The sequence below is a fragment of the Candoia aspera genome, chromosome 10 (genome assembly GCF_035149785.1).
Source record: "Candoia aspera isolate rCanAsp1 chromosome 10, rCanAsp1.hap2, whole genome shotgun sequence".
In the NCBI taxonomy this organism is placed as follows: Eukaryota; Metazoa; Chordata; class Lepidosauria; order Squamata; family Boidae; genus Candoia; species Candoia aspera.
Genome location: NC_086162.1, coordinates 21865407 through 21886788, shown reverse-complemented (window position 1 = coordinate 21886788; position 21382 = coordinate 21865407). Strand labels below are relative to the sequence as shown.

General features: G+C 45.0%; 2 protein-coding genes and 1 long non-coding RNA gene across 6 annotated transcripts in view; 1 reads left to right on the top strand and 2 right to left on the bottom strand.

Annotated features, from left to right (window-relative positions):
* Window positions 1-461: 461 nt before the first annotated feature.
* ZNF574 (zinc finger protein 574) lies at window positions 462-7050 on the bottom strand. Of its 3 annotated transcripts, XM_063311648.1 has the most exons (3): window positions 6875-7050; window positions 6087-6220; window positions 462-3841 (listed from the first exon to the last, which is right to left on the bottom strand). In XM_063311648.1, the coding sequence occupies exon 3, from the start codon at window positions 3819-3821 to the stop codon at window positions 1152-1154; it is 2670 nt and encodes an 889-aa protein (XP_063167718.1). In that variant the 5' UTR covers window positions 3822-3841; window positions 6087-6220; window positions 6875-7050; the 3' UTR covers window positions 462-1151. The 3 variants fall into 3 exon arrangements, with proteins under 3 accessions (XP_063167718.1, XP_063167720.1, XP_063167717.1); XM_063311650.1 differs by lacking the exon at window positions 6087-6220 and having other exon boundaries at window positions 6875-6937; XM_063311647.1 differs by lacking the exon at window positions 6875-7050 and having other exon boundaries at window positions 6087-6322.
* A 5118-nt stretch (window positions 7051-12168) lies between these two features.
* On the top strand, window positions 12169-16204 carry LOC134503612 (uncharacterized). The gene is made up of 2 exons (XR_010068564.1): window positions 12169-12612; window positions 15686-16204. It is a non-coding gene; the product is annotated as an uncharacterized LOC134503612 (long non-coding RNA).
* The window catches only part of POU2F2 (POU class 2 homeobox 2), a 31577-nt gene continuing 23521 nt past the window's right edge, over window positions 13327-21382 (bottom strand). The window contains exons 15-16 of one of the 2 annotated variants that reach the window (XM_063312458.1): window positions 20616-20689; window positions 13327-18310 (exon numbers count right to left, since the gene is read on the bottom strand). In XM_063312458.1, the coding sequence (XP_063168528.1) occupies window positions 17964-18310; window positions 20616-20689 (421 nt within the window). In that variant the 3' untranslated portion in view covers window positions 13327-17963. The remainder of the gene's footprint in view (window positions 18311-20615; window positions 20690-21382) is intronic. The other variant, XM_063312457.1, reaches the window with a different exon arrangement.

Genomic DNA, 21382 nt, shown 5'->3' with positions numbered 1-21382 from the left:
CTCCAAAAGTCACTTTATATTTAGGGTTAAATGAAAATTTTACAGCTGGAAATACTTTGATTAATCTGTCAAGGATTTCCTCATGTTTAAATAAATATTATGACAAGCACTATCTTACAACAGGGTTCCCTCTTTCACGAGTAAGATGGAGGAATGTCTTTTTAAAAATGGTATCTATTTAAAATAAGTAACTACTTACCAGTTAATCAGGGACACTTTCCTAATTGATCAAACATTTCTCATCACAATAACAACTAATTAATCAGATAAACATATTTGTCTTAGAAAATTTCACAGATGATTATAACACAGATGATTATGAAACCCAACTAATAGGTTGAGAGTCTCTTTTTCTACTCAACCTTACTCCATCTCCATTACCACATTTCACTCACACTGGGATTTCCTCCTTCCCAAAATAGAAAGAAAAGCTACACTCAATTAAAAAAAATCACAAGTACTTAATTTCTATTTTATTTTAATATGAAATAACAAAATGCTCCCACAGCCATGGGAATGAGCCCAGTTAGCAAGAAACAAAATAAAAGAAGCTATCATGGATCGTGAACAATATCTGAGAGATGGTGACCAACAGCAAACGGGGAGAGAATCCGACAGTGAACAGAGCAGACTCAGCCAAGAGGTATTTACAGCCCAGGTTGATCCCAAGTAGGAAGGGAACCAACAACAACAACCCTCCCACCCACCCCCACAAAAAAATTAGCATGAGAGAGATTCAGCTGTGGAGAAGGTTGCCATGGGCACTGCTAGGGCTAAGGGTTGCCCAAGTTGTAAGAGAAAACGTTCCCTTCTGCTGAGTGGGAAAGAACTGCCCAACATCAGCCAGAAGGGAAGGGAAGCATCAGACCACGTAACGGCATGGAGTGCCCAAGCCAACAGCACGGCTATCTCAGGAAACTGAGTGGGAGGTGTGTGGGACAAAGCAACACCCAGCCCATCTGCAGAACTGGTGAAAAATAAAAGATGCAACCACATTCCAGGAATGCAGAGAGCAGCAGGAGCATGGAGAAAAGGCTGAGAGCAGTTGTTGTTGCAGTTACACCAAAGCCTGGGAAGGGGGAGCCAAAGAGCAGCAGCTCCCAATCCACGTCGTGAGACTAGCTGCCCCTCCTTACTCCCCCCAGCCCAACTCAAACTCCCCCAATCTGGACATTTTCCACTTGGATATTCTCAAAGTGAACCCCTCCATCAGTTGGGTAGATTTCAATGGTCTCCACAACAGGGATGGTTTCCATAATGGTCACAGTGTTGCCATAGACTTGTTCACTTGATGCCGCCGAGGCAGAGGACGTGGCTGTTGCAGCGGCTGCTGCGGCAGCTGCAGCAGCTGCGGCTGCAGCAACAGCCTCTGCCATGACCTCCTGCTCATGCTGCAGGCGCTGCTGCTGATGCATTTTACGATGCTTCCAGAGATTGGAGAAAGAACGGTACGCCTTGCCGCAAGCATCGCAATGGTACGGGCGTTCTCCAGTGTGAATCCGCTTGTGCTCTGCCAACCGCACGGCAATAGTGAACGCCTTCCCACATTCATCGCATTTAAAGGGCTTCTCCCCGGTGTGCAAGCGCCGATGATCCTTGAGGTGGGTGGACTGCCGGAAGGCCTTCCCGCAATCCGGGCAAGGGTAGGGACGCTCCCCGGTGTGGATGCGGCGGTGGACCTGCAGCGACGTCTCCGTGCTGAACAATTTCTTGCAGTCACTGCACTCGAAGGCTTTCGGGCAGGCGGGGCGGCGGGGCCGGGGTGGGGGGGGCTCAAGCGCCGGCGGCTCTTCTTCCGCCCCCTCAGGGATTTGGATGTCCCCATGCAGCCGCTCGTGGGCCCTCAGCTGCACCGTCGAGCCAACCTTCTTGCCGCATACGGAGCACTCGAAGTGGCGACTCATCTTGCCACATTTATGCTCCTTCAGCTGCTCGGCGGTGACAAAGGCAGCTCCGCAGCCAGAGGTGCAGCGGTGCGGCTGTTGGCCAGTGTGGCTCAGCTGGTGAACCTCCAGCAAACGGCGAAGCAAAAAAGAGCGACCGCAGGTCTGGCACTTGTAGGGATACTCCCCGGTGTGATGATAGCGGTGCATGAGCAGGCGGTAGGGTCGGTGGAAGACGCTGCCACACTCCTGACATTTGTAAGGGTAGTGGCGACTGTGCACCAGGAGATGCTGCTGCAGTGTGGAAGACTGTGTGAAGCACTTCTGACAGATGTCACACCGGTAGGGACGCTCGCCGGTGTGGGTCAGGCGATGGCGCTGCAGATTGGCTGGCGAATTGAAGCTTTTGCCACACTCCTTGCAGTGGTACGGCCTTTCCCCAGTATGAGTCAAGAGATGGTTGCGCATGTGGGACTTCTTCTTAAACATCTTGCCACACGTCAAGCATTTGTGGCGGCGCTCCATCTTGTGGGCAAAGCGCTGATGGCGCGACAGCTGTGTCTGCTTGGGAAAGGCCTTGCCACACATCAGGCACTGGAACTCAGATTTTTTCTCCTGAGCATCGCCGTCAACTGACATGACACTGTTGTCCACAGAACAAATGAGGGCCAACGGGACCACTTCTGGCTTTTTCTCTGATTGCTCTGAGGCTTCTGGTGGCTCTTCCTCAAGTGGCGGGTCCTCAGGGGGAGACGAAAGCAATTCGTAGGTCTGTGTAGAATTGGCACTGTGGGAGCGCCGATGATAGAGGAACTTTGTCATGTTGATGAAAGTCTTGCCGCAGGTGCAGCGGTACAGGGGGTTTGGGGAATGAGTGCGCCGATGGGACAACAGCACTGCCTCGGTGCCAAAGCCCAAGCCACAGTCCACACAGAGGAAGCGCGACTCCCCACTGTGCTCCTCCCGATGTTTCTCAAGGGCAGCTGGAGAGGGAAGCACCTTACTACAAAGCGGGCATTTGAAGGCACCCTGCCGATGACTCCTCATGTGCAGCTGGAGCTTATGGGCCGACGGAAACAGCTGGTCACACTCGGTGCACAAGTATTCCTTAGCGGCCTGCTTCACTTTGCGGAGTGGCTGCTCCCCAGGGTTGTTTTTAAGTTCGTAACTGTGGTCCGTGGCTGTGACACTAGTCTGGATTTGTGCTGGCACAGCACCGTTTTGTACAGCCATTAAACTTGGTGGCAACAACTCCTTTGGCTCTGCAGGGCAAGATACAGGCAACTCTCTCACTTGTGTCCCTGGGGTTGGTTGTATCACCTGATGTGAGGCCTGGTGTTCTAGGAAGTCTGTGGTTGACTGAAACAGCTGGAAACACTCACCACACTCATACAACAATAACTGCACAGTTCCGCAGGAATCTCCTCCATCCTCTGGCTTACGGTACGAATGCTCCAGGTTTACAAGTGCCTGACTCTGAGGAGGAGGAGCTGCTGGCTCTGGTGGCTTGCGGTGGCTCTGACGGTGGGCAAGCCACACATCCTGACTGGTAAACAGTGCTTTGCATTCTGTGCACTCATAGTGGATCTGACTGGAACTCAGAGGTTTGACCAAAGGTTCTGGTTCATGAGTAACCATCTTCAGGTGCATCTCCTGGTGTTCAAGCAACTGACTTGGAGACATGAGAATCTGTCCACACTCCAAACACTGGTACTGGCTTTCCTGCACAGTCACTGTTTGATAGAGACCAGCCTCACCACTTGCCATCAGCCCAGCTTCTGCCAACCCCACTACTTCGTACTGCTGCTCCTGGGAGCACATGTGGCTCTGCTGATGCACCAGTGCATCCTCTAAGGAACTAAACTGCTGACTGCACTCTGAGCAGACATAGCGGTGCTCTACATACAACAGAGTTTCTTCGGCTGGTTCCGCCATCATGAAAGATGGTTCCCAGTGTGCTGAGAAGAGAGAGAGAAAAAATTAGGGAGCTGATTGATTGAGACTGTGCTTGGAATATCTGGTTGATTGATGAGGACAAATGATTAAATTATTTTAAAAGTGCTCTCAGTCATGCAGACTTTTAAAAGGACCATTTGTAATGCAAGTACTTTCAAATCCATGGGTGGCAGGAAGCTACTCAGAAGCATTCTTCTCTTTCACACAAATTGCAAACTGCTGTGATAAATGACTGTCATCTTTAAACAAACAGCAACAAAAAAACCTTCCTCCATTCAATTGATGACCGAGATTTTTTGAAATTAAGTAACACCAGTCTCCCAAATTATACCTATTACAAAACAAACAGTGTAAAGGTCATTGGCAAATTCTCCAGCAAGAAGCTTGAGTTGTAAGAGCAAAAATGGCAAGCAGCACCATTCAATATGGACTGTCCCACTGGAGTTTACTCTCAAGTAAGGGTACAGAATTCCACTCTTCAGCAGTCAACTATGGGCTGCAGTTGGTTAAAAGGGAAAACTGTTAATTATTACTTGGTTTATTTGAAAGGGTTGTTTGGTTTATCTGATTTGTCTGGAAGACTTACTTCCATGCATTATTGCTTCAGGATATGAAAAATAAAATATTAAAGATGTCATTTCCTTGTAACAAGGACTTTCAGAAAGTGTAACAATGCAATGAAGAAGAGAGAGAACATTATTTGATTCCCGTTCAGCCTATTTGTCTGCCATATCCAATATTGTCTCCTGAGATTGACGTTGTCTCTGTGTCTTATTAAACATACTACTGCTCCTTAATTTGGGAGTGTTCCCCAGCAATCAGTCTGAATGCCAATTCCATTTCAAGATTATACTAAATTATTCAGGATGATAAAAACTCATGGAGGGAGCACAAAAAGCTCCAAAAGGAAATTTCTCAATTGGTAAATGAATTTCAGGGCAGGGCTGTCAGCAATTTATTTTTCACAGATTATAACTGCAGACTTCGAATGCACTGTTTTCAGATTTTATTTTAAACCAAGTTATTTTAATAACAGAAAACTCTTTTTAATACTATAATGGAGTCATTTTAAAATCCACGAGGATCCCTTTTCCCGCCAGCTGCCTGAAGACACAACTTTATTTTCTCTAGCCTCAGAGAATCATAATATCATATGCTGAAGAGGCCTTATAGGTTATCTAGCCCAACCTCCTGATCTGTGCAGGAATTTATTAAATCATCCAAAGCAGGTGGCAATCCAGTCCCCATTTGACAACTGCTAACAAGGAGGCGTCTTCCACTGTTCCAAGACTAACTTTTCTACTTCTTAACAATACTTAAAACCCAGAAATCTATATATTACTAAAACTCTCATTGTGTTTTTGTTTGTCTGTTTGTACCCTCAAGTTATCCCAAACAGTGCATTATACCACAACAATTTTTGAATCAAGGTACCTAAAGTCTGCTAACTTAAAGAATGCGTAAAAAATCCAGGAGCCATTATTCCCATGGATTTGAAATTTCCACAATGTTCAGACCAGTTTTATTTGTAAACTTGCGGCTGTTGCAGTGTCCCCGCAGCCACGTGATCGTGATTTCCAATGCTCCCTGCCAGCTTCCCTCAAGCAAAGTCAATGGGGAAGCCAGCAGGAAGTCGGAAGTCGCTCCCGCTTTTTTGCCTGCCTGTGGTCATTCTGTTTAGGTAAGTAAATATTAATATTAACTTATTACTGAAGTTCATTTGCCGCTACAATTATTTTTCTATTTATGATATGTACTCTTCTTAGATGATCACAGGATCGTCCAGCATTGGAGTAAAAAAAATATGGTCAGCCCAAAATTTAACGTTCATTGTGGTCACATCAGACTGCACTACCTTTCTCTCTAAGGATGACCCAACGGGTCACAGGGTTGTCTAGTTACCTCTAATATTCAGCCTGAATCTAATTTCAGTCCCTTGGTCTTTCTCCTATTCTTAGTTTCAACAGAGAACAAGTCCGTCCCACCCGCCCACCCCGCACATTACACCCTTTAAAATATTTGTACTCCACTACTTCATCACGCTTTATTATTTTCTTTTGCAAACTAAACAAGCCCAACTCTTTTAACTGTTGGTTTCCAGACCCTTATCAATCTGATGGCAATCCTCTGGCACCCCCCTTCAGCTTCTGTATGTTCTTTCAAAGAGCAGTGCCTGGTGCCCAGAAGCATATGCGATGCTCCAAATGTGGTCTAACCATTACAGTTTATCTAGTTTCTCTCACATACCTTCCAGGCCTTAGGTCAATGGGCAGTCCAAGAAGGACTTGGGGCCCTAGAAACTCATCCAATCTGGCCTCTTTCAGCAACATGCACCACGTTTCGTAGCAGAAGGTCCCTTCTGAAAATTTGAGTTTAAAAGACTACAAAGAAGACAGCAGAGAGGGTTGCAGATCATTCATCGGCCTCAGGTCAGGGCTTCTGACCCACCCTTCAGAATCAAGGACTTCCACTCTCCGTCAAGCCTTTCATTCTCAAGCTCCCGGACGAAGCAGAAACCCCCGCTCACCTGTCCCTTCACCTCCACACCTTTACAGTTAGCCTGGGCTACCTCGCATCTCACTCGCTTCCCCTGCAACGAGGAGCCCCCCAGGACCCTCGAGGCTCACTCCTTCGTGGCAGGGCAGTTCCAGGGATCCGAAGCCACATCCTCAGATGCAACCCCGCGGCCTGTTCCCCCTCGCCTCTGCCCGGGGGCACGACCCCTCCTCCCTCTGCCGACTTTAACCCCCACCCCGCTCTCCCTCGGGGAGCTCTGCCCCTCCCCTGCACGCAGGCGGGTTCCCACTCCCACAGCCTTGCAGCGTGGGGGGAGCACCTATCCTCCCTTCCTCTCTCACACCCTCTCACGTTGCGCGCTCCGAGCTCCCCTCCCCCACCCCGGCGGGGGGTGGCGGCCCGGCTGCTCAGCCGCTCTCCCCTATAGGGCGGGGAGGGCTCTAGCCTCCCTCTTGTCTCCCTCCCCCTTAGTTCCCCCCTGCACTAGGGGCGCTCTCCCCCAGTCCCCCTCCCCTCACCTTTTTCTCCCTTCTGTCCCCCACAGCCCAACCTTCTCTCTCACCCTCCTGCTCGAGCAAACCGTCTCTCTATTGGATTACAGGACGCAGCGAATCCGGAGGCGGCTTACTCAACGCTCGGCCAATCGGCGGCCTCGCTGGTGCGCAGCGCGCGAGCCCTTGCCCGAAGCCGTCGGGATTCGCATAGGGCGATGTCGTAATGACGTAGCTCCGAGGCCCGAGCCAGGCGGCTCCCTTCCCCTTGAGAAAGTGGGCGGGGCGGAAAGGAAAAGCGAGGGAACCGGCCGGCTGGGCTGTACCAACGTGAGCAGGCCGGGGGGTGGGAGCGTAAAAAGAGAGTGGCAGTTGGGCCGAACCAAAATGCCGGGCGAGCGTGAGGGCGGCGCTGGCCGTTTCAGAGGTCGGAGGAGCAAATGCCCTCCGCGTACACCTTCGTTCGGGAGGTTTATCCCGCCGTCTCTCTCGCGCACCGACCCGGACATCCTCCCTTAGGGCTGGTCAGTAAAGCAGGCCCGGGCGCCCGGTGGGCAGCGGCTGCGACTCCAAGCGCCGCGGAGGCCGGGATGGCGCGAGGCGAGGCAACTCCCTGCGGGCCAAGCGCGGGCCTCGCGGAAAGACGTTAAATGACACTGTTTATTGAGAACAACGAGCAGGGACATCTCCGTGGCAGCCGGCTCGATCTCCGCGCAAGGGGACGCGGGGTCCGCAGGGCAAAGGGCGGGAGGCGACCGTTATCCGGGCCAGGGACGCGCCCGAGGGCTTCCCCGGCCGCCCCTCCGCTCCCGGTTGGAAGCGGCGCCCGGCGAAGAAGCCCGCGGGCCGGAAGGGCCGCTCTTCCGTTCTCCGGCTGCCGCTCTGGACTTCTTGGAGGGAGGGAAGGAAGGTAGGTAGGTCAGTCAGTTGCATTAAGAAGACCTTTGGGCAGAGGCTTCGCCTTAAGGTCTCCAGTTGCAGCTCTGCGTTTGGAGAAACGGAGAAGGAAGGGAGATTCCTCAGCAGGACTTTTTTTTCCCCGGCTTCGTTGCACCGTCACCCAACTGAGGTCCTGATAGGCATCATGAGGGAGACTCTGAGGCAACCAGAAGAGGAAAGAAAAATGTTGGGTAAAAAGAGAGGAGGACCGGCGAATGAAAGCTCCCAGAGAAGAGGAGGGAGATGGAACGAAAGTGAGCGAAGGGACTGCTTCGCGAAGGAAAGACTGGAAAGGGAGATCAGAAGATCTGACGTGGTGGAGAAATACCATGAGGTTGTCCTACTAACAGTACAGTTTCAGAGAGAGAGAGAGATCTGGCATGTGTTTCTTGCCATTCAGCCAGGATATTAGATTGGTTCCCCCACCTCTCGGTAGTCTTCCTAGAGCGCAATGTTTAAAATAACTTTTTTTCCTTTATTGTATATACCTGGAGCACCATACTTTCATTATGTACTTTTCTCTTACTTCCCCCTTCCTAGCAGGTTAATTACTTAATGAAGGCTAGTCTTTCCTCCTGTCTTTTCATCCTTTGCAGACTTGTGGCGCTTAATCTTTGTACCATTCACAGTAATTTTTAGAACCCAGAGCTCCTTGATCTTTGTAGTACCTAGAGAAAACCTCACCCAGAGGCCCTTTTCTAAAGATGTGTATCAGATCCTGGCTTGAATCAGTTTCTTTTCCTAAGATCCTGTGGCCCATCAAGCCAAAACAGAGTGATTAAGAACTGAAGTATTTTCAAAGTTTTGGAAAGGAGTGGTCGTATTGGGGCTGTGAAACAATGTGTAAGAAAGCAAAAGGCTGATCTTTGCCTTGGCTTTTTCCATGTACAGAAAATGCTGTGTTTCAAGTGGGATAGGAGATGAATGATAGCCAAATCTGCCTTTGAATCATGGGGAATGGTCTAATAGGCATTCTCCAATCATAGATCTCAGGAATATGATGTCTCAGTAGTGCTGCATACTTTCTCTGCTGTTGATTGTGTCTCATTTAATACAGAACGTTTGAAGAACTTTTCAGTCTGGGGACATCTGTTCAGTGGAAGGCAAAAAGGTCAAGATGGTGGCCATGCAATCAAAGCCCTACTTTTTTTTAATGTGTATCACATACACGATGCACATTAAAAAATGGTGGGCTTTGACTGCACTGTCATGGCCACCATCCTGACTTTTTTGACCGCATCCTGTGGATATCCCTGACTGATTGAGGTTTCTTCCACTGAGTCTTATTCCAACTTCCCAGTTTAGCTATTAAAATTTTCCTTCTGATGCAATCCATTTGTTTATATTTGTGTTCCTTCAAGAGTAGGAATAGTCAGTCTTTTGTTGTTGATACATTTTAAAAACATCCTCACTTCTGTATAAATACTAAAGATGCAAGCACCTCTGATTTTGAATCAGGTTACTATAATTTGGTATTTGTCAGTGCAAAAGCAATACAAATATTACATAGTATTTAAAGTAGTAATATGGAACAGAAGTGTGGCATTGTCCTATCAGTGTGTTAAGTGTCTCACTCCTGGCATACACGATGCATGCTCCAACTTGTCCTCCTGACATTGTGGTCTACCACACTATCATGTTACTGTGACTTTGCTGCTAAATACACACATTCGAGTTACAAAGCTCCTTAGCAAGCCAGCAGCAGCACATCAGAAACCACAGGAAACACTGCTTTCAGAAATGGCAAGCTTAGTTCCACCCCCTCATTATGGGCTTTACAAGCAGGTGGAATGAAATTTCCTGTGCATTCCTCCCATGGTCGTGGGTTGCTTCTCTTTCATTGGAGAATTTGTCTATCACATACCCTATTTCCCAGCTCTCATTCTCAGGCCAGCCTGAGGACAAACAGTAACAATTGGGCTGCCACCATGGGACAGCAGGCTCAGAATTTGTTGGCTGAACTGACCTCATGGCTTAATAGCTAGCAAGGAGGCTTGTCTGCAGTGGCCCCCGCTAGCCTTTCTAGTGCCTTGGCCTTCTGATACAACCAATCCTTTAATCCTCTCTTGATGAGAAGGTGTAGACAACTTGCAGATTACATGAGCTGGGGTGTGACACTGTTCACTCTTTTCCCTCCAAAATCAGTTTTTCTCAAGTGCTTTTATGATGAGCTTTGCACCTGACCATCTGTTCCGCTTTGCATACTAATCCAAAGGACTATCTCCCAGATCTCACCCCAGCCAGATCCTAATTGCATCTAGAACGTATCTGGTGGTGGGGCAGGGGTTGCCTGCACTTAATCAGGGACACCTTATGTTCCATCTGCCTCTAGGGCACAGGGAGACAGAACAGAGCCATGGTTTCCCTGGGAGCCGCTGGGACTTCTTGTTTGTTTGAAACAAGGCCCAACCAGACTGCAGCCACTGAAGCAATGCTGGAGGTGTCCAGGTCCAGCTGCAGAGGCATCTTATCCCCATCCATCTGGTAGGGTTCAGTAGTTCTTTCTGGTCCATGCACTGCCAAATATAATGTGCTTCAAAGTTGAAGAAAATAAAATTGGCAGAAGTGATGGGAAAACATGTTTGTTAGGACACCCTGTAAATTCTGTTTTTGTACACAATTGTACACAAAAAGCCTCATGTGGAGACACTTGGGGAAAGTGTCTGACCTGGATTGCTCTCAACCAGCTGCAGGTAGAATTACAATGACTACATGCAGGACTACATACTTACGTTATCCACTAATGCCGCTCTGCGGAGACGAGATCCTTTTTTAATGTTTACTCATCTGCAAGCACAGTTCAGCAAAGGTTCTCTGCAATTAAGTTTCCCCTTGCAGGTTGTTCCTGTTTCATTGCTTTTTTGTTCAGTTTGCTGAGGGATTACTGCTGATTTACCACTTAATTAGAGTGCTTCTGTTCTCTGCAAAGGGGGGGATGGCAGCTTTAATTACTTGTTTCTTTTATTTTTCCCCTTTATTTTATAATGAAAAACTGCTTTTTCACAATAAAAGAAGGGGGGGTTAAAGGAAACTAGTTATTAATCCCCAACCCTCAGCAGGAAAGAGAAATTGACTAATTGATAAACAATGAATCTCTAATCTCTACAGAAGCACTAAAACAAGAAAAAGGTCTGCCTGTCTATGGAAGAAACTTTTAAATAAAAGATAGAATAATCCTCGGTGGTATTTTAGTCCACACTGGAAAGCTGATGCTAATACAATTGGATTTTTCTGTGAAGATACAGTATACATTTACAGGAAAGAAAATGGAGAAAGCTTATAAAATATCGCCATGCAAAGATTTAGCAAAGTCACTGACTGAATTTTTCTTTAAAAGGTGAGCGACCGAAAGATGGTAGGTCAGGATAAAGAGCTGGATGGAAGCAACGGTTGTGCCTCAAAGGTCACATGGAGCCCTTGAAAGCACTGAAACTGCAGCTAGAGTTAGAAGTGGGGTTGAAAAGATGATTGTTCAGCAATCTTTCCTATAACAATCATGAGACAAGAAATGTCTGTGTTCTATACGGAAGAAATCTCTGCCTTAATTTTGTATGAATCCACTTTCCAGTTGTGTTTGCATGAGGCATTTTTAAAAAGCTGTTAATGAGGTTGCATGCACATGACTTTAATATACTGCATATATATGTATGCACACACACATACATACATACATACATATTACACACACACACAGCCAATATGGCCAGCCTTCGAGCATAGTTATCCTGACCTACCATCTTCCCGGACTAGTCCCTGGAAGTGATTTGCCATTGCCTCCTTCCTAGGGCTGAGAGTGAGTGACTGGCTGAAGGTTGCCCAGCTGGCTTTGTGCCCAAGGCAGGACTAGGGCTCACAGTCTCCTGGTTTCTAGCCTGGTGCCTTAACCACTACACCATACCAACTCTTACCTAATACTCCCAGCTCTTTAAACAAATTGTATAAAAAGGTTTCCCTTGACGTAAAGTCCAGTCGAATCCGACTCTAGGGGGCGGTGCTCATCTCCGTTTCTAAGCCTTGGAGCCGGCGTTGTCATAGACACTTCCGGGTCATGTGGCCAGCATGACGACTCGGAACGCCGTTAACAATTGTATGGCTAATGGGAATTGTCTGTACAAAAAAAAACTTAACCACAATTTTGGGATTCCAGAAATCAGGGTATGTAATTTATGACAAATGTTTTAGGACTGGGTGAGATGATGAACCACAAAACTTGTTTAAAGAGCCTGCAGAAGAGTTAAAAATGGTACAGTAGTGTTTGTATGCTTTTAAACAGCTTTTGAATTTACCATATACCAATATGGTTTCATATGCCAGGGTGGAAATTTGACCTGGGTATACAATTTGATAGAAACATCCTTAGAGACAGAGATCATACGAACACATTTTCAAAGCTTGTTCCTTTCAGAGCTAATTTGAAATATCGAACAATAAACAAGAATGTAGACACAGAAATTTATTTCTGTTTTCTTTTGTTGTTAATAGCTGTCCTTTAAAATTTTTAAATTCTGTTTCTGGGCACTTCTACAAAGCCACAGTTGTTACTTCCCAAGTCTTGAGGGCCACTCTGCAAAGGTCCACCATCATCCCACAGCAGCTGTTGCAAGAACGCAGAATAACCAAAGAGCCCTCTCTCCAGGTATCCAATACAGGAGTGCCAAGTCAGCCTCCAGCCTTCAGGCCCGCTTCCTATTCTGTTGATTTTGCAGCAAAAAAAGAAACAAAAATCATGGAAGATGTTAGCTGCCAAGCTGCCAAATAGCCTAATGGAAAGACTGGGGTGCTACAGCAGCACAGGAACTGGGAATGCCAGAAGTCAGTGATGGGAGGTAAGATTGGCAGCATTTTCCCCCCAATACTTTTGATCCTTTAGAATAGGGGTCCACAAGAGTTTTGGACCAGGGAGCACATCTGGAATGTTGATGTGTTATAAACACTATCCCTCTCATAAAAAGATTGCCATGGTAGAAGTGGTAGAACAACATATCCATATATTAGAAGGCAAACAAAGTAATCAGCTGTAGATCACTTTATTTTCCAATAATAGCTTTGGGGTCTTACTGGGGCCTAAGGCATGACTGAAAATACAGGTTACATTGAAGGCTGGTGCTTTGCCAGCTTCCCATTCCTTTTTATTAATTAAAAGAACCAAAACAAACCAGGTAGGCTTCAGAGCTGGGCAGATGGCAAAGTCCTGTCAGTGGGCACGGTACTGTTTCCAGGTGCCATGTTGCTGGTCCGCAGATTAGAATGTTTCCCTTTCTGTGCCACAAATTAGTCACCATGACAGACTTTCAATTTCCTTTCAACTCATCTTTGGTTGCAAGATTTTTATTTTGTTTTTGTTTTTTAATTAAAAAAAAGACAGGGAAAAAAACACAAAACCACGACAGAATCAAATGAAGGAACAAATTAAAAAAGCACTCAGAATATTTGTTACATTATCATCATCATCATTAATTTTTTTCAAGTCACTTCTAAGCCCCACAGTTACAAATAAATTAACAAGACAGGATCAGACCCCGGAAGATTAAAAATTTAAAAAAAAATGAATACTAGGAACTAACTACCTTTGGCAAAGTTATCACACGATTTTTCCACTGCTCCCAGGTCAGCTACAGCAACAGGCGAGTCATGTTGGGGTGGTGTTGGCAAGAAATTGGGGTCTAGTGCAGCATCCTTCATGCAAAGGCCAGCCCATTTGATCCACTCCTCTGAGGCTATCAAACTGACCAATGACCCTCCTGGGCATATAAATGATACTCCCTTTTCTCATAACCTCAATACTGGTCAGAGCTGATAGAAAGCAACCTGGAGAAGTCAGTTCAGGGAAGGGAGAGAACCCTCCACTGGACCTTAAGCATGATCCCAGTCAAAATTTCTAAAGGAGATTCGTGTCCAGTGTGAAACAAAGCCCACCTTCAACTTCCTTTGATACAAGCATGCTCTTGCACCACAGCAGAATTACAGCTATCCTCCAATTTACTCTGGTGTACGGAGTGCCCATTACATCAGGGCAGAATTCTATGTAAGCAAGGCCCACAGAGCAATGTCCAGCCCCGAGTGTGTTTTTTTCCACTTCTTTGTGGATGCAGTCTTCTGTCCTTACCATGGTTCCATTCTAACCATGTTGTCCATTTCCAAGTTGATAGAAAAAGAATATCCACAGAACCCTGGAAGCTAAACTGAATAGACCAGATTTCATCGGACCTGGGCTGTCCTATTGATTTCCCTCTACGGGGTGAGAGGATGCTGCGCCTGATCCCCACCGCCCCAAGCAGACCTGTACAGCACACACCCTTAATAAAGCTTTTCTATTTGGTTTATCATTAAAGTATATGAGGTATATGGCGGGCTATCTCCAAAGAGCCTTGTGGTGGATGTCTTGGCACTGTTAAGGAGAGGGAGGGGGTTTAGCCTGCCTCCCCTCCCTTGTGCCCCCCCAACCCTGGGTCGGGCACTGGCACGGAGGCGTGTGAGCAAATATTTGGTTTTACAGCTTTGGTTTTACTTTATTTCCTTCCTCATTCTAAAACTTCTAGGAGTGGGGAGGTCAGCAGAACGAAGAGATGCAACTGTTTTCCAAGAGGAAGGCACAGCATCTTCTAACTTTTTTTTTAACCAGCCAGTTGAAGAAGTGTATGGACTAGAGAGGTACACTTGGTTATGGACTCTGAACTATCATGCCACATAAAATCATTGGCCAAGTTAGAACTGAACATCAGCTAGTTTTGCTCTGAATCAATCAACCTCAACACATCCTTTCCTATACCCAGATTAGTTTTATGTTTAATGCCTTACGTAGTCACCAATTTGGGAGGGAAGGGGAGATAGTGATGTCCCCATGGTTAATGTGTAGTTGTAACCTCCCATATCTCCATTCCTAAAGCTGACGCTAGACAACTTTGGAGAGATGTGATTTGAAAGAGAGGCATTGTTTCTACGGCCTGTCTCTGCGTACTTCCTTTCGTCCCACTGTCATCTCTGGTCAAACATCTGGCTGGTTTTTGAAGGCAAAAGAGGGAGCAATTACCAGGCACCCCCTTTCAAACCTTTTCAACTTTCTGAAAAAGCTAACGCTTGTTTCCAGGTTGACAGCAATCTAACCTACTTCCCAACATCCTTCCTTGCCCTATAAATCTTGACTGTTCCCCTCCATGCCATTCAACCACCACTCAGCTCCATGCATGGAGATAGGGTCATTTTTGGTCTAGAATCAATTTTTTTTTAAAAAAAACAACACATTTTGGTTTTTGGTATTTTTTTGTTGTTTTTTTAGTTTTTTTCCCCTTTTTATCTTTTTTTTTTTGTTGCAAACCTTTAGCGTTTGTTTTTTTGTCTTTTTCTTAATACAGTAAGAAGCGATAAAGCGGAACATAGAATTTTCTCTATAAAAAAAAATAGATACCCCCAAAAAAGTAAAAATGAAAGAAAAATAACAAATATCACTAAAACAGTTACATTCCACCTAGAAACACGTTCAGTAGCACATGAGAGAGAGAGAGAAAGTGAGAGAAATATTTCTCCCAAATGGTTTTTTTCCCCCAGATGTCCACCATTATACCATAACTGAAATCTTAAAAGGTCTGAATAAATACTCGGCGCTTCTCTCTCACTCACGCACAGAATGGGATGAAAACTTTTTTTTTCAAGTCAGTCTTTTAAACTAGGTGTTTCCTGGTTTTGTTGTTGTTGTTGTTGGTTTGTTTCTGTTTTGGAAAGTTTCACAGTATTTTTTTGTTATCTCAAACCCACCTGAACGCTATAGCACAGCAAAAGCAGGAGATAAAATGAGGTTGAGGGTTTTTGTCCTTCAAGAAAGGTTTCAAAGTCCTTTTTTGTTTGCTTGTTCATCTTTTTTTTTTAACTCTGTCCTTTTGTTTGGTTTCTGTTTTCTACCAGATCGCAGTATGCCATGGCTAACTTCCTTCTCTGCAACAGCAAGACTTTGGTTCGCAGGAGTTGAAAATAAAAGACAAGACATTCAAAGAGCCCCCAACACATCAACTAACCCCCCCAACACATTTTTTAAAAAAAAAATCCCAAACCATCCAGTTAAAACAAAGAAGACCAAGAAAAAAAAATGTACAAAAAAAGTTTAGAAACAAAAAAAATTAAAAAGTGTTTTGAGAAGCCATTTTTAAAGCTCTCCAGACTTCCGGGAGAACAATTACAGGATCTTCTGATCTTGCCCTCCCACTTCGGTCAATTTGGTTTGTTTATTTATTTATTTATCTGTCTCTTTGCCGTTTATAAAATCTTGGCTTCTCAACACAACTTTCCATGAGGTATTTTTTTCAGGACAGAGAAAGATGGTTGAGCCATTTTGTCTTAACCAGAGAAAGTAAAGATTTCCCCTTTATTCCCACATATTTTCATCCTTTCTTCTTCAATTACAGTTCTTTGTGGTTCTTTCTTTTAGTTTCCTTGGTTCGCTTGGTTGGTTATTTTTGGTTAAAAGTTTTTCTCTCGCCTCCGAGTCTCTGTGATACCCACTTACTGAGGAGATTTTTATCCCTCTTCTGTGGTTTGCGTTTATTTATATTCCCCAGTGGTCTTCATTTTGTTGTTTTCTGTAGTGATGTCTATCAATTTTTGGTTTTTTCTGGAAAATGTAAAGAATGCTGAAATTCCCATTTTTTTTTTGTTTTGGTTTTTGTCAGGCACTGGAATATGAGTATTTTTTTCAGAACACAGATATAAAACTAATAACAATAATAATAATAATAAAAATTACACATCCCCCGTTTTCAGAAAAATAACCCAATACTAACCCCAGTCAAAACCAATAAAAAAAAAAATTTTTTTAGCTAAGCTCAATAGAAAAATTAAAGCTAGCAAAGAAAAGGTTCAAGCTGATAGAAAAAAAGTACAGATTTAGTGCTGCCCATCCTTAAAAAGTTGAAGACTGAGACTTTCAATAATGCCTCATGTCCTGCAAAGAGTACTTGCATTTTATACCCTCTGAGTGGCCCAGCTAGCATTAATAAAGTAATTCCAGCCAGATGTAACTCATACCATCCTCACTACAGGAATGGGGAGCTTTTGAGAGAGACAGAAACAGGCGTTGCAATGCCTAGAGTCTGATGCACAAGATATCCCATGCTTGCAATACATCAATATCTCAGAAAGGTCATTAGCAAAGAAATTTTGTAAACTGGTTCCCCCCACCATCTTACTTCAAGCCCCAGATAGCTAACATAGGTTTGAGCTGGCAAGTAATCAGAATTTTGTGATCACAAAGTCCTTTTGTGGAGTCTGTGACATGGCTGAGTAATCTAATAACCCCTTTGCAAACAAAAAGAAGCAGAAATGCAAAAAAAAAAATTGCAGGACATCAATCAAGAAACCAGTTTCCATAGTGGGAACTTGGTGTCTGATTTCTATTATTGCCTTTGAAAATCCTAGCCTTCATTTCTTCTAAGAAACCCCATACGTGTATAAAGCTTCTCATTTGCTTCATTTAAAAAAAAAAAACAGCAAAAAAGCAGAAACATTTGTGAACAATTTAAAAAATAAAGAAACTATTTATAGGAAGATCCTGAAATTAAATCAATCTATTCTTTTCCTGCCCAACCCCTTCTGGATCCAAGGAAAAGAGAAAGAATAAATAAGAATAAATAAAAGCATTTTGAAAGACATTCGACCAGACACTGAAGATAGAAAAGTCTGTAAAAAGCTTTGGGTGAAGCTAGAACTGGTGATTTTTGGTGTGAGATTTGTATTCCCCTTAAGGATTTTTAAAGGTTTTTTTTAAGTATTTTTTTTCTTTTTCTTTTTTTTTTACAAAAAAAAATTATCCCCATTTTATCGGTTTCCTTTCTGGTACTGTCCAGGAAACGAGCAGATGAAAAAGATAAATCATTAAAAAAATCAAACAGACCATTGACTGTCTCCTTTTGCAGAGGGGAAAAACAAATGAATGCCAAAGGTTTGGGGAATTCTTTTTGGTTTCTTCCTTTTTTTTTCCCTTTTTGCTTTGTTTGTTTGCTTTAGGTTATTTTTTTTTTTGGTTCGTTGGTTTTTTTTCGTTTGGCTGTTGCTGACAATTCTTTGTTTGGTTTTGGTGGTTTTGTTTTTGTTTGGTTTTTTTTCTTTTTGGTTTCACGTGTCGGTTTGTACGTCCGCTCCTGGCTACCCCCACCGTGTCAGAAAAGGCAGCGAGGATGCTCCTGAGCCCTCATTCCGTCTTGGCATCCGGTTCAGTGGATCCAGGACCAACTTGCCCCATTGTCTGCGCCATGTCACTGGAGGAGCTGCATGAGGAACAAGAGGAGGAGGAGGAGGAGGAGGAGGAGGAGGTCAGAGTAGGGGACTTGCTAGGCATAGAAGCAGCCACGGCAGCAGCTGCTGATACCAGCCCCACGCCTCCTGGGGTAGCACTCAGCAAAGGCAGGCCCGCATGGTTGAGGAAGAGCGGTGAGGTCACAATGCTCTGGCTTCCAGTTGTGCCTGCGCTGGTACCCAAGACCAAGTTACCACTGGCATCAAGGCTGGTAATTGGCAGGCTTCCACCACTGGCCAGTGCTACATGGAGAGAAGAAAACAGTGGTTAGGCCACATCTGCAGGGGCTTCCTGTCAGTGGCCTTGGAGAGACCGAGCCAAGACTGCCCTCTTGAAGGATAATCTCGCAGGGAACGACCCTTCTCTTTGCAAAACAAACCTTGGAGGTCCCCCCCATGGGGGCTCTTCTCCCCTACCAAAAAGACAGCGATAATTGAAGTGGCATTTCCCTGTCCCACACAGCCCCACCATCTCTCTCCCCCAACATGATTCACACAGAGAAGACACATGGTATGTGAAGACGTATATGATGTGAAAGATGCGCGTAATGGAGCGTGATGCCTTCTGCTATATGCAGATTCAAGATGGAATGGAGAAAAAACCCCAAAAGAATGAGAGTAGGTTGTGGGGAACTCCACTGACTTGCTGCACTCTCACACACTTGTACTACGTTTGCACAGCAGCTCACAAGCAATCTCAGTCTTATCCGTTAGGCCAAACCAAGATGTGGGGAAGAGGCATAATTCAGTGTGTAACACTGAAGGTGGGGCAATGGGTTCAGGAAGCGATAAATGCCTCCTTGAAAGAGGAGATTGTGTGCTCTCTCTCGGAGGCCATCTCTTTACCCCACTGTGTTAGACAATTTCTATCTGCACAGTCCCAACCTCCTCTTCTGAGGAAAGATTCTGGAGAAGGCAGTGGAATTCCAACTGCAAAAGATCCTGGGTGAAGCTGATTACAGGTAGTCCTCGCTTAACAACCATTTGTTTAGTGATGATTCAGACATACAGTGGTGCTGAAAAAACCAACTTACAACCAGTCCTCACACTTACGACTGTTGCCATGTCCCCACAGTCATGTGATCATGATTTGGGCACTCAGCAACCAGTTCACGTTTATGACCATCACAGCGTCCCATGGTCACGTGATTGTCATTTTCTACCTTCCCAGCCAGCTTCTGGCAAGCAAAATCAATGGGGACCCATGTGATTCACTTAACAACCACATGGTTCACTTAATACCTGCAGTGATTCACTTAACGGCCATTGCAAAAAAGATGAAATCAGGTTGGCTTCACTTAATGACCGCTTTGCTTAGCAACCAAAATTCTGGTCCCAATTGTGGTCATTAAGTGAGGACTACTTGTATCTGGGTTCTCTGCAGTCAGGATCCATACCAGGGTGTGGGATAGAAATGGCATTGGTCACTCTTGTGGATGATCCTGTCAGCACTTGAATGGTGTGAATGCATCTCCCTTTGTCCTGGACCTCTCAGCTGCTTTTGACATCACCATCTGTTATATGCTTCTGGACTGCCCCCTGGTGGGGGATAAGCAGTCAAGTCTATGGCCCCTTTCACAAGGCTTGGCCCTTATTTAACGTCTATAAGAAGCCAGTGGAGCAGGTCATTCATACTTGGGTAAGTATCATCAATATGTGTGGCTTGCCCAGACACATGGGTTCTTTTTTTAACTGTTTTTCTATTTTTAATTGTAAGCCACCCAGAGTTGTTTTGGAATCAGGTGGCCATTAAATCAAATAAATAAATCACACAGATGAACCCAATTATCTATCTCCACCTGGAGCGAAACCGGAGATGCTGTTGGAGGACCTTACCTGACGTTTCTATCTTTTTTTCCTGACCTTTCTATTTTTTTTCTTTTATTTTTCTTAGTTCGTTTTAGTTTTTATCTTTTTAATTTGTAATGTTTAATAAAATTGGCTTCCAGAGAAGAAATGGTGAACTGAAGACAGCTCTGCTGAGAGCGGAGCCAACAACAGAGGCGAATGAAGAGCTGGAGCGAAAAGCCGACTCTTCACGGTCCCGCTCTGGACAAGGAGAGGACTGGGATTGCCCACAAATGCACACTCGTTCGCCCAGTCCAGCGGGGCTGCCAAATACATTAGAAAACCATCTGAATACAAGGAGTTCTATAAATTACTGGTGACAAACACCATCCTCCGTCTGAGAGGAGAGGGAGAAAATGCTGCTTTTGGAATGACGCCCACTGCAACTTTTGGCTGTCACCTAAAAACCGATCAAGTTAAAAGAAATCTAGGGATTTAACCTACAGATAGTCAACTCTTACCAATAATCAGTTAAGATTTCTTCAACTGGGCAGCAGCCAGATTACTTCATTCCCAGAGACACAAACAAATATCTCCCAAACTTTTTCAGACATGCAGCAATCACATGCGTGGTGTGCACATGATGTACAACCTCACAACCTCACATCCATTCCTTCATATATTTTTTCTCTCGCACAAGCAAGCCAGTGGAGTGAATGGCAGCGATGACATCATGGGTGTTCTTCTTTTTTTCACAAACCTTGTATGGTGGCCAGTGGGTTGGTGGCCATTAGAGCTGTGTTTAACCCTGCATTCACCCCTAGCACTGTGCTTCTGCAATCAAACCAAATGCAGGAAGTTAAAGTGGGGGGCTTTGCGGTGGAAAAGAGGATCATGCTCTCCTCACCCCCACCCCCATTTTTCCTCTCAGGTGTGTCCAGGAGTGTATTAATAGGATCCAACCTCCAATGGCTGAGTCAAGGTGGATTTTATATCTTTCTCTTCCCTTGGATTGATTTACTTACCTACTTAACAATAGACTCTCAGTTAACCAGAATTCAAGAAACCGGCAAAAAAATTCAAATAAATAATACAGTAGACTCTCAGTTCTACTCAGTAGGCACTCACTCTCAAGCAACGGGCAAAACATTGAATAAATAATACTTCAAATAAAATTTAATAGTAACTCTCAAGAAACCAGAAACTACATGTATCTGGCATCTACCAGTCCCCATGGGTGCCGGTTAACTGAGAGTCTACTGTATTATACTGTCAATTACTGAAGGCACACAGAGATTCACAATAAGAATAAACCCACAAATTAAAACCAGAGGTATTAAGAACAGTAAAGAACCCCAAACCTCTTTTTCAAAAAAGTGGCTGGGGGGCCTTAAGGGAACCCAGAAGTTACACCCCTTGACTCAACTCCTCAAAGAACTGGGGGTTCCAGTACAGCTCTACGCAGGATCACCCTCCAACCTCTTAAGGAGCCTGACCCACCAGAAGTTTTTCCAGTCTTGCCACTTA

Excerpts from the sequence above, each read along its gene's own strand:
- ZNF574 (XM_063311648.1), bottom strand. The coding sequence starts at position 3,821 with ATGATGGCGGAACCAGCCGAAGAAACTCTGTTGTATGTAGAGCACCGC.